This window comes from Varroa destructor, unplaced genomic scaffold, assembly GCF_002443255.2.
Source record: "Varroa destructor unplaced genomic scaffold, Vdes_3.0 BEIS01000001.1, whole genome shotgun sequence".
NCBI classification, from domain to species: domain Eukaryota; kingdom Metazoa; phylum Arthropoda; class Arachnida; order Mesostigmata; family Varroidae; genus Varroa; species Varroa destructor.
The window spans coordinates 75,574,770-75,590,499 of NW_019211454.1; the positions used below are offsets into that span (position 1 = coordinate 75,574,770).

Genomic DNA, 15,730 nt, shown 5'->3' on the forward strand with positions numbered 1-15,730 from the left:
CAGTACAACTCTGGGAAGGTACTACCTTTTAAGAGAACAGTGGTGACATGGCTATCAGTTCCGAAAATAAAGGAAGCTTTGAATAACTATGCATTCGTTAAATACGTGGTTAATTTTAGACACGAAGTTGTCAAGTGAGTGATCAGATTAGGGCCCAATATAAAACAGTCCTACACTTTCGTGCTCTATACAACGGCGACCAATGCACGGCCTAGAAATTCGTTCTATCCACGATCTAGAAATCAGACAGATGAAACGTTATGTAACTTGAAATATTCTAATTATATTGAGAATACAAGCAGTATTCTTTCGTAACAATCTAAATAAAAACAACAAAGCAAAGTGTATTGCATTGGCGTTAAAAAATAAACTTACTATAATCAAAATAAACAAGTAGTGGCTGAAAAAGGCGATAGGCAAAATACAAGTGGGGTAGACAAAAATTTAGGGTGCGATGGCAAATAGTTGAAAAATAATGACAGAAAGTAAAGGGGCTGATAACGACAAGATAATGAATGAAGAGAAACTCAAGAAAAGTGGCACCATTAACTCGACTAAACAATAGAAAGGTCCAGAAAAAAAAGATGTGCAAATAAATCGTCTTATGCAACTATCTTGTAAACACCAATAAAAGACGAAGATAAACTAAGTATAATGATTGTTCGTTGAATATAGCGTAACGCCTTAGACAACACATGCATATACATACATTGTTGACGACTGACTATATATACTTCTACCGAATTTCTCACCGTAATATTTTATAGAATCTATTATATATGATCTTAATAATTCCTTGCATTATTATTATACAAGGAAGAGGCATCGACCGAAAAGATCGCATTTATATCGGTACTAGTGTGACATAGCGAGGTGTGTTTATGTATACAATAAGATCTAGTTTGCCCCGCGCCTAATGATCGTTTCCCGCGTATATACGAAGTGTGTTGACCCTATTAGATTATACGAAACGCAAAGTTTGTGTTGTAGGGTCGGAAATGTGAAGGGCGGAGCAAGTAAAACCATATTTAGTATAAAACATGCCCTTATTATTAGGTAGGCAACCGGCTAAGGCATAATTGTCGGCTTTGTTGCTGCAGTGTCGTCGAATAGACAGCGAAGCCACCCTGAAGTTACTATTGTCTAATAAGTGTTTACTAGTGGCTATTGGCCGCTTGATGTGTGAGAGATGTTAAAATATTTTTAATAGCGTTTTTTAGAGAATTGCTGAACCGATTTTGGCAAAATAAAGTCGCACAACGAGACGATGTTAGCCTATTAAAAAAAAAAAAAAAAGAAAAACTCTGAAAACCAAGTCATTTAGGCGGCAAGATAGTTTTGAAAAGAGTAGAAAAAACGCCACTGAACGAAGGTAAACGTAAAATAACAGAAACAATTATATAACGTAGTAACAAGACCGAAAATCGACAAACGCAATATGATCAAAATACGGCTGCTTTAATAGATAAGGTCTAGCCAGTATACATATAAATAGATAATATAATATTAGAAGTATAGCATGCAATAAGTTTGGCGAATTTAAATGCTTGTAGGCAGGAACGCCGTGTAACTGTGATAATTTAGTGAGTAACGTATTTGCCCGCTAATCTTAGAGACACATTCTAGGTTTTAAATTTGCTGATAGAATCCCTAACAGCGACACCGTACGTAAAACCCGAAACATAGAGGCAGGAATGCCGTATGACGTAATACAAATATTTGCAGAGTGCAAAGGGCCACGATCAAAATGCATTATAAAATGTTGTATCTTGAGTAATGAATGAAAAAGGGAAAAGCCTCGATGTTAAAATGATTAGTAGTCAGAACCTGAACTCACGCGTATCGTTTTCATCAGACGAATAAAAATTACCGAGGCGTGAACATGCAAGATAATGTAGCTATTGAGTAAAGGGACAACTTAAACATGCCTATTCTGAATGTTCTAACATCACAAAAAAAATTTTATCGAGACAAACATACGAGAATTCTTTTTATTTACGAAGTAAGATATAAACTAAATGGAAATGGTGTAATATTTAGATATATTTTGTCATGCGTAGACTCTATAGTTATTTTTTGTTAGCAGATGTTAAATCTGTGTGGAGAAACTGCCTTTTTTTATATTCAATTTAACCTTCCTGTGTGAATAGAACACACGTGTGATCCTTTTTAGGAGCATTGCTAAAATATGCCAAATTTACTATGCAGAAAATAAAAGCAGATCACCAACATGTATTCAGCAATAAAGCTATGAACAGAGATGACATACACGGAAGAATTAGCTAAAATTGGTACGCATCAAAGTTCTTTGCAGATGTAGTAAGTTTAAAATAACCAATTAAACGGTACAGAAATAGAACATTTGGAATACAGTTTATTTATACGCATGAGATACAGCGCGCGGAAAACATTCTTGGGTATCAAAGACATGTTCCTGTTCGTGTAATATAGATAACGGAGATACAGAGGTAAGCTAGTGAAAATAAGACGGTTTTGCGCTATTCAAATTTATGGACAACTTTTGGAGCATTAGGCCTACTGACAGCAGAGAGAGTGAACCAAAAGTGATGCTCCTTCGGAGGCGTAGCCATTTATAATTGCATTGCCTAATGCATTATACTAAATCGTAAGTGTACAGCGACAAAGAAATATATTATGATACAAAATATATTAATAGAGAAGATGCAGCTGATGATAATAAACGTAACTAGAGTCATGATAGTAATGATAAAAAAAAAGGCTGGTATCAGTCGTGACGAGTAAATAATACCTATACCAGGCGTACAGATCTACATTATGGATTAACGAGTTACAAACTCTTAATATCAGCCCTTTAATGTCCTCTCTGAGGACAAAAAAGTCGTTGTCTCTAATGATTCGTTTAAAATCTAACGACCCGGATCATTAGCAAATGGCGCAGGGGTACAAATTGCGCGTAATGGGCATACCGTAAATACCAACCCTGCACAGTTTTGAAATGGATGCTCATAAGTCAGCATACCGCCTACCGCAAAGTGTAATATTTAACATCAGCTTCTAAGACAACAATCAGGAAATATCTTATCATTATTCTCAGACTTCATTAAGGTGCTTCTGGCTGTTCTGATAAACAAGCCGAACTCAAGTTGCTTCTCTTTCCAAATTCGCACTTATGCACCATTCCGTTAAAAATGGATACATGGAAAGAAACGCATATACGGAAAATTATTATTATTATCTAACTTCGATTGTGATCTGTAGTGATACACTTAAGCTCAATTTAAGAGCTGTCTTGAAGGTGTACAAGCGTATCGTCTGGCCAACACGGAGCTTGTAATTTACTATTGTAGTTATATTAAAGTTTTTAAGTGATAACTAAGTTTTGGGCCAATTTCTACAAATTATAACCTTGCAAATTCTTTTTCAAAACCTGCTGGTCAACACTTTCTAGATGTAGATTCTTTAACTTTAACCGGGATCACACAAAAGGCTAAAATTATTAGCTAAAGCCTCCAAGCCATGTAAACATAGGAATACGTCTATTCGAAGGAAGCGTACACGTACTTAAAGGCTTTGCTGAAATCTATATATGCCGGCTTCCTAGGTAAACAGCGTACAACTCTATGTAGCAGTGATAAGGAAACGGTTCACTTTAGGATAGTAATTCCTTCTTTAGGGATTTAATAAGTCAGGAAATCGGATTTTTTTCTAAGCTGCAAATTACTATTCTGGACTTATAAATTTATCCATACAATTTTATAATAAATCAGTTAATTTATTTTCACTTCGAGCTCGGTGAATATTAATTGAATGTGTTGATATATACGAGTCAATTATGATACAGTCGTTTACAAAGCGTATTCAAAATTTATTAAAGTTCTGTCAGCAGTGTTAACATTTGACATTCCGTTTCAGTTTCGTAATATAATTTATTATTTCAAGTTCTAATGGCCGAAATTATCTTCGTTTGAAAAATTATAGTAGATTTCTATGGAGGACTCTCCCTACACCAGATGGGAGGTTTTTCGTACTAATAGGGTCAAGTCCATTGAAGAGGCACATGCACGAATAGTTTTGAAAGCTGCTAATTTCGTGGCTAGCCACCTCAGTATATAAAACAAAATACTATGAACTCAATGGTAGTGTGACTCGACGTTACAGTTTCATGCAGTGTGTCATAAGTCAGGTTACCTTTCGATAGTAACGTAAGGTAGAGTATACGCTATTTTACAACATTAAATCTAGGAACCATGCAGCAATGCACCTAGGAGTTTGGATTTGTTGTTGAAAGAATGTGTTATGCCCAGTCTGAGGTAGGAAACTTTTAACTGACTGAACACAGCGAAATATGCAACCGTGAAAAGCGCGCTTGGATATAAACATTGATTTTGCTTCTTGGCAAACGCACTTTTAGGCCGTGTTCGCCAGCTGCATCCCCGAGATAATCGAACTCCTGGCAAGCCGGAACAAATACGCCGGTGAATTCCTTCGAAAGAAGGGCAAAAGGTACTGCAAAAGAGGACAAAAGATAACTTGAAACTATAAACAAAAAAGCATACCCCGCAAACGCAATGCAAGACCATAGCTATTAGAATATCACTAAAAAACTTTTCTATTTTTATAATAGCATTCGAGCAATTCATTGACTATCAGCGCATTGAGGGACATGCTAATAAGCGTGGTTTTATGGACTGAGTAAGGTTTGCATCTCAAATCGAGTCACGGCAGCCAAGTTCATAGAAGCTCTAGGTGTGTACTCATAAAAAAACTATAAAAAACTAGAAAAAATAGAAGACCTGAAGTCGGGGCTGTCTTGACTATTTTGAAAGTGTTGCAACAGAATGAAGAGTCAAGTGCATCACACTGGCCAATGTACCAACTGCGCATGCTACGCTAACCTTTATGCTTAAAAAGCGAGTCAGCTATTCTGGTTATTGAATATAGCCATCTGACTATTGATGTTTCACTAACTCGTGCTCTTGGTAATTATTTGCGTCAAAAAAGGCAATCTGCGTACGGACGTTCTCGCCTCGGTAGCCATAGCTCGACCATGGTATCCATTTATAGTAGTTTGAGTTGATTATTCCACATCGCACCTCTGAGAAATCGATAGGTATTATACACCGTTCACCAAAGGTACGAGTCGACTTTATTTGTTGTACTAAAGTACAACGCTTAACACCTCGCTCTTACTGCTGTTACCGTTCGAATTAGTTGAAGTTTGTGCAAGTTTTTCACGCAGAACTCGTGCAACCCGCTGAGTTGTCGTCTTGACTTGTAGCATCATACATTTCCAAGAATGAACTTAGAGAGGCAAACATATAGCAACGATAACTACTATATTTTGTTAATGACGACATTGTTATCTATTCTAGCCAATAGTAGCAGCATCTTGCCCAATAGCGCAAAAATAAAGTACTTATCTGGCAACAATTATTTTTCCTTTATTGAAACGCGGATTGTGGCTAGCAAGGCTTGAATGTGCATTTGCGGTCGAAAAGGCCGTGTATTGTCGCTGAGAATGCACGTAGCTCGTAATGAAATGCACACCTCCATCTAATAAAGGCGCAAAGAAGGTAGAATTAAAGGGGACTGCTTACAAACAAAATGTTATACTTCACAAATTACTTACTCGATATAGCGAAATAAGAGGGGTCAGAAACGAACAATTGAATGTTGTTTTTAATATGTTTTACGCTCCTCTGTAAATCATTTGGATTTTAATATTTGTGGTCATAATTGTCTTGAAACGTACCTGTCGTAAAACCTTTACTTCGACCATTAGGTAGTTTCGCCAAAGGGTGTCGATAACAACGCTATGTATAGAATGTTTAGCAATTTTCTATGTTTTAAGTTATATATTTTTATAAGAAGTACTTTGAAATCAGAGAATTACTTTTTATAAAAGTACATAATTCAAATCTCTAACAATCACAATATGAGAATTTATGTTGAACTCGCGATAGCTTTATAATAAAATTTGGAATCTGTACAAATGTCAAACATCCTAAATTTGAAATTTCAAAAAACATGCAAGGTGTTATATTTTTTTGCCTACCATTTTTGTTTATTCTCACAAAATTCGTCATAGATATACGTAAATATATAGCCCTGAAGTCTCTAAGCACAGCAGTTGCGGGACGCACACGGGCGCACCCAAACGACTTTTTTAAACCATTGCTTTTTGCACAGCGTTAGAGAAACGCGTCTTGAAAAAGCAGGGTTTCCAAGCTTAATTTAGCCGAAGTCGAACAACGCAACTGCGTTAGGATAACAATTAGAGCCACAATAACGACAGAAATGTATTAACATTTAGCCAGTATGTTAAACAACTCAGGAAGGATTGTCATTTTAATTATGGAATTTCTAATTATTTGATAATAATTAGAGAGAATTTGCTCTAAGGCACAAAAGCAATACCTAAATAATATATGTTTCATATTTAAATCCAAGTACATACAGTGCAAATCGGATCGTTGTATGGCACCTTCATGTTTGCCACATAAGAAAAACTAAGGGCACAAAATAATTCTTAGAAGCGGAAGTATAATCTTTCATTTTTTTTGGTCGGGTCTGTCAATTAAGTTGTTTAAATGATGCCCTGCTTCTTGGCTCCATGTAAGCTTCATAATTTCAAAATGTAAAAACGACCACCAAAACTTTTCTGCGCTAAACAGAAAAAAAAAAATTCGAGAATTTTATTTACATCTGAAGGATCCATATTTCAAAGTTATTCGGTCATTCATCTAGCCTTAAGTCATTAACATACTATACAATGGTATTGGCATAATATATTATTAGTCCGCATGGGCAGCTTAAAGCTTTTTTTGACATTTTACACAGCTGCGTGCGGTCTAAAGTGAGATACTAAAAACAATGTACAGATGAAAGCAGTTAAATATTAAAAAAAAACATCAAAGTATAATAACCACTTAAAAGCGATACGTAAGAGCTTTCAAAAAGCACATATTGTATATGCTATAATTCAAAACTTAGCGAATTTTTGGGATGATGATTTGCGCTTTCTTTGCTATTATATGTTGTGTGTACGTGAGAAATTCACGTTTAAGGATCTTTTTATTTTGAATTACTTCATGCCTTGCAGCTTCTCCTGATTTGCTGCTTGCCTACGCTGTTGGCTTTTATTGAGATACTACAGATTACGGCTGAGCATTTATAAATCTAACGACCAGTGTAAGGTAGAATAAAATACATTTTTACTGAATTGATGATGTTTGAAATGAGCCTTTCAAGGTAATTTGCTAAAATCACTCGAGATATTGCAAAGATATGGGCTCTAGATTACGACGACACAAGTTTCACAGATACGTAATGCTTCGGTCGCTTGGAGTGACAAATTCGGTGCTGGAGACTCATAAATTGAATATCATCATATGATTTACTATGGAACATCTCCAGACACGCAAATGGGCCAGCTTATGATACGCGTCTTTAGTGAGTGTCAATATTTCACTAAAAATATTCATATCGGGAGTAGATACAGACAATTCGTTAATCGGTTATCGTGCTAACTCAGATTCTTCAGCACAACCTTTGTCCCAGTGTTTTTTTTTGTATTGAGCAATACCAATTGGGAAATCCTATCTGTGGGCCACAGATGTAACCCCTGCTAGGGAGAATCGATTCAACATGTTAGCGGTGAAGTTGCGCCATTCACTTAAAGTTGCGTGATCTTCCGCACGCGTTTCGGCTTTTATATAGGTTCAAATGAAACTCAAATGTTTTGTGCTCCAACTTTTTTCATATTTTTTTTTTTTTTTCGAATTTCCACATCACTAGTATTAGTTGCTTTTCGAAATGATCAGAGTTGCAAGATGTCACAGAGTAGCATTGGTTCACTGTTTATCACAGCAGATTCATCGCATTACACAAAACATCCTGACTGTTTTGAGCGACAGATGGAAGGTGGAATTGTATAAAAAACGACGTTTGATAGCTTTCATAAATGATGGATGCATTGCGCACTTAATCGCCTGGTAGCCTGACTCTTAATATCGTGGCGGTGTTCGATGCGTCCTGCGTGCATTGATTAATTATGAATCCTTCTATAATTGGCTGGCTCATTAGTTGTGGTGTCGACGGAAAATGATATGATCAGTGTCTTTTACGGGAATAAAATGGCAGAACGCTTCTATTAGAGGCGTCGTACGTACGAGCTGATAACAGCATCAGCGTGCACACGCGCACAAACATGTATGATGCTTTCAAGTAGAGATTCAAGTCGATACATATTTTCATATTATTTAGCGATTGGTACGATTTTTACAAGTCAGCCCGAGATACTAGATTTGCACATTTATAACGATGCGAGAAAAAAGCTGGTTTTAGGCGTATATTAATGAAAAACAAAACGTGTCCTAGATATTTGTGGCAGGTGTGCCTACCATAGAATATACGACTATATTATTGCATAGCTTTATATATTTTATGTCATATGGTATAAACGTTCGAGGAAATAGTACTATTTTCTATTACTAGTTACCACATCTTTCCGTAATGGTGCAGTGGTGATTTGGTTGCCAGCTTAACTTAGGAACGCGTGGGACGTTTCTGGTTCGGAACCAAACGCAGACATGTTAATGACCAGCAGTCTGAACATGGCGATATTGGACGTAGTAGCTCAAAACATAAATATTAAATGTTCAGTCCGCAAAGCTATACTCTATATCGACGGAAACTTATGTTTATTGCAACTGTCAGGGGTCCTGCGTTTCATTCACTTCAAATCAGTACATTACTCAATTCGAGTGTTTGTATTAGGTATTTTATAAGGACTACATACAGATAGTTTGAATGGATTAGCAGTATCGTGCTTATTTGTTTGATACGTAAATTATTATGATAGACATGTTTTTTTTTCTTTTTTGAATAAATCTGCTTGAAAGTAGCTACGATATAGTGAAATTGTACATATGTGGCTATATTTTATGCATAAAAAATAAAATGATAGCAAAAAATAACATTTTCTTGATGGTGTATTATTAACGCGTTACAGTTTATTTTATATAATGGGAACACGTTTGCGCTCACATAGAGACCCTAGTCCAATGCATCGGTACTCACGGAAAATTGAAGTGCATAGCTAAGAAGTGTAATTGTTGAAATAAGCTAGTTGAAGTAAGCTAAAGCGTGTTTTTCGTCTGCTAATTTGCCCTCGGTGCTATATAGTTTCGCTGCTCCAGTGAGTATCGCCACATGGTCGGCTTTCCTAAACACGCTTTGAATCAAGTGAAGAAAACTAATCACTGCCAGACAAACGTTGTTCCGTTTTCTGTACGTATCTTCTTTTATCTTCTATGTGTGCATTTTAGGCCGTGTTTGCGGGGTGCATTCCAGAGATCATCGACCTCATCGGGTCGAGACCCAAATACGGGGGAACATTCAAGTCTGAGAGAGGACGGAGGTAGGAAGCCACAAGGAAATTCTCAATAGTAATAATAATAATAATAGTAATATTATTATTAATCATAGGCGACGAAGCAATTATCAGTATATTTACGTTTCGTTTCTACTATGAGAAGTATTGCAATTAATGGGGTAATCGGTAAATTAATCAATTTGTTTAGGCCTAAAATGTTAAGGGAGAAATCACAGAAACTTTTCTCGCCAAATGTCATCTTTTTTATAGATATCTTCACTTGAGATGATTTGCACATAAAAGCCCTAATTGCTCCCAAATGATTAAGCTATAAAACCATTATTCAAGGTTTCACTTATCAACGCTGTATATCTCACCATAGACCCCGCGGACGTCTAAATAGTCATCTAAAGTTATCAGGCGTTAATGTCATAATATTAGAGTTAGGTATAAAAATGGCGAGAAAAGCTATCAGTCTAGAAAGAAACAACTTCTTCCTTGCCATAGGCTCCTTTCAAAAATTATAAGCGACTCCTAAACATAATGATCCGTTCAGATCATGCGTTCACAAAGTTTTATACCATGTTTTTCAGAATGTTTTAGCCAAACATGTTTAATTTAAGCGTCTTAGTTCTTAGCGAAATACAAATCCGTAAACAGCTAAAGGTGACTTACTGAAAATGTTAAACAGTTAATTAAAAGAGCATCATCGACATTTAACAGAACGTATGTTACGGCCTCACTCAACGTAGAAGTGACCAGTATTTCAATGGGCTAATCGGGCTAGTTTTCGAACCCTCCAGTTAAACCCTTCCTGCTGGTTCCTCTGTGCATATTTAACACTTTTATGTCATTCGCTCATAAAGTCCTTGTTTTGAACCACTCTAACTAAATTCATATCCAATACACACACTTGCTCACACACACTAATACACGAACGTTCTTCAAGTAAGAAAGAAAGACTGACTCGCTGCGCCAAAATACAGTATTATATCGCTTGTATTTGAAAAAGAACATTCAACGTTCTCTACTTTGCACTCTACAAGTTCGATATGATACTGTATGATAGGTCTATATAACTGCAGTTTCATCGAAATAAGAAGGCATAGGAATTGCCGCGCGATCAGTTCAGATATGTGATTAATAATAATACAGTCACCTACTAGAAAACTGTATAAAACAGGTAGTGTTTTAGAACGTCACGTACTTAGTATATATATGAAAAACACTTAATAATAGTTTAAACTGAACCAGAAACTAAGCTATCACTCAAGCTCCCTAACAGACTTTAAAATACAATTATGTACAAGCGATGTCATCGTTATTGCGCAAGGCAGGGAACACTGACCCGTTTAGATCAACCAGGTTCCTGTAAATATAGTGTGCTGATAAACTATTTCATTTACTTTACAAAACAATATCATAGGTAATACACTACGCCAGTTCAGGTAATACTAATCAATCACACGCTAAATATTCCCCTAGATACAAGATCTTCTCAGTCAGAGAAATCAAAACGGCTATCAGGTCACAAAAATGAAGTTTCGCTTTAATTGTGGTTTATTCATCCCTGCTGAAACAGTCATGCGAAAAAGGCCATGGATAGTTGTCGTCCGCCAAAACAGCGGAGTTGGTTTTGTGCCATAAAGGCTTAGGGGCGCCATTGGCTAATATAGAAACTAATGGTGGCTTATCCTCTATTTACGCTAAACACATTAGAACTATGCAAAGAAAACTCTTATCAATGAATTGTTTTCTTGATACCTGTATATTAATAAACAAGCGTTGTCTTTGGAAGTTTACTCAAAGATTATTCGGAATGCTCGAGGCGAACGGCTCGCAGTCCGTGCGCGCATACGATGTCCAGGTTACTGAGGACGTTAGCGTCCACGCACCACTAATTTAATCTAAAACAACTTTTATGTTCTATTAAACAATAAAACCGATGGCTTTAACGTCAGTAATATGGCTTCTCAAGGAGTATTGCTGCTCGTTTGTTGCTGCTGTTAGTTTTACCACCGAAATAGAGTTGATTCATCTGGACATGCAAAGACATGGAGCGCTGACTAACTGTTGTATTTGTACAATTACTGAAATTACTATTATATCAGAATAGTGCGAGTTATTGAAACGACCAAATTCCGATAAAAACACATTGCCTTATGGCAGCCGCCACTCTGAAAGGACTATCGAAAAAAATTGTTTTGCATTTTATGTGATTCTCTGCACTGATTTTTGGAAGAATTTCTTTCATTAAAGATTGTGATATTATAAAATGCTCTTCCAGATTCCCCTAATTACTTCGACATAGAGCACAACTGGGAACGCCTTACATTGGCTAGAAAAATGTTTTAGACTAGTAAAACATTTTGGAAAAAAGTAATGTTTTGCCAATTTTTTTTTAATCGCGGTTCAAGCGTATAGCACGCTTCCGCGACAATGCACGAACTGTATCAATATACCTCTAGTAATGTCCTCTGAATGTGGCTCTATATCGAAACGTTTATAACGCTATAAATTGCAACATGTTGATCTATTCACTTCAAGCCAAATGTGGTCTAGTTGTTACATATACTACACACGTTTCTTGCCCGATAATATAAAGAAGCATAATAAAGAAAACTATATTTGTTATCAATCGAATTGCCGGAGCAACACTTTGACACATTGTCATGTCATACAATGCTGCCTCTGGCCAATAGGAAAAAATATAACATGTTCCAAATATCCTTGCTTGCCTGAGCAAGACAAAATTAGTAGTGTGATTTGGAGCATAATGTTAATCCAACGTAGTTTAGAGACACCCGCTTGTGAAGAAATGCTTGCGGGCATAGCACTGCTTGTCATTGGTTGATGCTGTTTTAATTTCACAGTATCCAGTTGTACTTGCTTTTCTAAACACAAATACTTTAAAAAAAAAAAAAAGACCAGCACTATCCAAGTTACAAACAGTTTAGCAACAGTCGCAATACATAAATGCTAGCAGCAAATCTAAAATACGAACGATGCATTGACATGATGCATGTTGTTCTTCATGCTCTCTAATGAATGAACCTACTATAACAACTAATCACTAATCCGCCGAGCTCTTGAGTAAAAGTATAATAAACCAATCAGAATATAAAGAATAATTCATACCGTTTATTTCTACTTTTTTTATTTTGTATAATTATCTAGTGATAGAATTTCGTTGCTTTTCAAACCCCCTATACGTCTACTAATACCTGAGGATGATTGCGTCTTTACTCTAGATCCTACCACATTCTACTCCTCACTAGCCAATTCACCGTCAGCTTAAATCTCTCGGTCTGTTTGTGGAAGGTGAATTTCCGAATTTTATTTGTCTGAGCCATGGTCTGAACGAAAATACAAACTAAGTAAAAGAAAAACTAAAGCTTTGGCCTAACGCACGTATCTTGGAGTCGTGTCTGAGAATTAGGAAATATATACAGGGCATTTTTTTTTTTTTGTTTATTAGACATACTCTATGAGAATTTGAAACGAATGTGGTTTCTCTAGGCTTTGTCAGTATCCTTGCAGCTGCTAACGCATCTCATCATTATTCTTTATTGATGACAATCTGCAAACGAGACTCAGTGAAAGTACAGTGTTTACGTTTTTCTGCTAGATTGGCTAAAAGTATTGAAAGGAATATGGATATATCATCTGTAAATAAATTAATTTTGTAAGAGAGACCTAATGCAACTTGAGACTTGTAGTAGCTCATCTAAGAGCAGACTTCATTTGCGTGGTGTCTTCACATTTACTCGTTCGTAACGATAATAAAATTAAAAAATGCTGACGTGTTATTTTATTGCAATTATTTTTTCTTTGGCTACGCTTATGTCAGCTATTAGCAAATGTCGATATTGCTGTCGTTTCATTGAAACATTTCTAGAATCTTTACAACCTTCGTGCCGGGTTAGATGTTATTATAATAGCTCAAACGTTACTTATTGAGGCAACCTTCTTGAAGGTAACATTCCTTATTTAAATAGATATGCATATAAAAATCCGGCTAATTTAATTCACCTCGTAGCCTCTGTAGCGGTGTCTAGACATCTCCAGAGCCGGAAGTTATGAGGCGCTCAAGGCCAAGAGTTAGCTGGAAAAAAATTTTACTACACCCCAAATTGGTTTTGCTGTTCGATAGCTGAACAAGGTCGATCGATCTGGTATCAGTCCTCATAACAGGTCAGTTCTTTGAGCAAAAATTTGTTTGCTTCAGCTTCAACACAGCAATATCGACATCAGCTATTGTTGCCATGAGGACAATACGGTACTCTCTTAATTAATAGTTTCTCATTAATTTTCAAAGTTGAGCATTTTGGCATCGATACTGTACAAGTAATCGGCTTGTAACGTGCTTAATTTTATATTTCTGCTGCGGTGATTCATCTTCGACGGCAACTACTGGCTCTTCTATATTGGAAATCGTCGATTTATGCAACTCAACACGTACATTTTTCGACGGAACGATCATGTCGTCACTCTACTCTGCGACAACATAAATAACTATAACTTCTATTTCGTGTTGATATGCATAACTTATGACTCAATATATGGGTTATATAATTTATTCTCTGAAATATACCGTCTTATCTATGCTGTTTCATTTCATTCGTGTTAATCTATTTTGTATCAATAATCTTCTTTTGTCGATCAACAGACACATCGTAGTTTGTGGGCATATCACATACGAGTCGGTATCACATTTTCTAAAAGATTTTCTACATGAAGACAGGGAAGACGTTGACGTCGAAGTCGTCTTTTTGCATCGGTGAGTCATAACTGTGATATTACCAGTGTTCAAAAATCTATGCTTAATCAATAAGTCACTTAGTAACCTGGTTTGTCTTTGTAATTTTATGACTTGTTATAGTCAAGATATTGTGTCTTCAGGGTAGTCTACGCTACCTTTTAGAATTGTTTTAAAACTTCAGGCACTTCTTACTTCTATTATTAGGCGACCGAGATATTGAATCATAAACATTATTTTTAAAGCTGGGTTTCCAGAGCGGGAGATCTACTCTGCGAAACACGAAAATTTAGAGAAGTATTTATTGCTCCCAAACGAAAAAGATGCAATTGCATATTTTTAGTTAGACATGCATTATCGTATACCTTAAGAATTGGCTACTTCTCTGTGAGACATTCAGAGTTAATCAAATGGCATCGAGATAGCGCTTTAGCATGCAAGTAAAGTCGCGTGTAAGCCAAGTTCTGCGGCAGATCGACAACGGTACTTTAAAAATAACGCCATTGTGATGCTTCTTCCTATCACTCCTTTTGATAGTATCAAGTGGGCTTACTGTTGGCATTACTGACATGGCTCCGTAAACGCGATTTGCACTAGGTACCCAACTGACGAGTAAAATTAAGGAATCATTTTCTAAAAACGTATTGCGGGTTTGGTGTTGTGATCTATGGCAACTTCCCGTAGACTACCGTCAAACAAAAAAACAGAACAAATATATACGTCATGTTGCACGTATTTTGAAAGCAGGTACACCTGTAAAGTATTATCTAGATTGACTGATCGTAAGCCAGATACAAATCGCACGGTTAGCGTAATATTTAAAATATGTGCCAGGAGAAGACGCCTTAGAAGCTCCATGCCGGTTGTTTGTCCTATAGAAAGAAGCACCGCATACGTAAACTGGCATAGTGTTTGCATTTGAATGATCTTTATGTATATCTCTATTAGGTTAGAACACTTACATTTTGGGTGTGGCTCTACCGAACGGAAAAGTATGCGTGCATTAATTCGTATAAAGGCTTGTAGGCCAATGTTAACAAACGGTTGTGTAGAAATTTATGACACCGTATTTACCTCTTCTCAGCATATTTGATATAAACATTTTCAGGTTTTGTATTGTTAGAATTGCTTTGAAACGTCAAATAATTGATGGACAGCAAAATTATAATAAATTCGAAAATAATACAAGCGATATTGCTAGCTATATTAACAGTGAGATATCTAGCTATACAAATTTACATACCCATTTACGGCTCTGCATGTGCTGTCTAGTATATGTACAAATTATTCGGCGCTCGTTTCCAGAACATATTCAACATGGGTGAAATAAAGCTGATTTAATGTACTAGGAAGAGTTCAACTGCAACGGTTTTAAAAAGATAACGTTTCTAATCAAGGGATCGACACAATCCTGACGACAACTGTATCAAATGGCCTCAACTAACCCTACCGTAAAGCCTTTAGGAACACACTAAAGGAGTGTGAACTTTTGAAAAAAAAACAGTGCTCAGGCAGCGTTGAATCAATTCAGAAATGATGCAATATCTACCCTCGGGATGACATGTACCAGAAAAAGCCACCGTCTTTCAATTCGAGTATCGATATGATGGACT

The 15,730-nt window shown here is 36.3% G+C and overlaps 1 protein-coding gene across 9 annotated transcripts in view; it reads left to right on the forward strand.

The window, feature by feature from the left end:
* The window catches only part of LOC111248245 (calcium-activated potassium channel slowpoke-like), a 112,700-nt gene that overhangs the window by 19,643 nt on the left and 77,327 nt on the right, over positions 1-15,730 (forward strand). For all 9 annotated transcript variants that reach the window (XM_086977304.1, XM_086977308.1, XM_086977306.1 and 6 more), the window contains 2 exons: positions 9,312-9,403; positions 14,028-14,138. In XM_086977304.1, the coding sequence (XP_086833430.1) occupies positions 9,312-9,403; positions 14,028-14,138 (203 nt within the window). The remainder of the gene's footprint in view (positions 1-9,311; positions 9,404-14,027; positions 14,139-15,730) is intronic.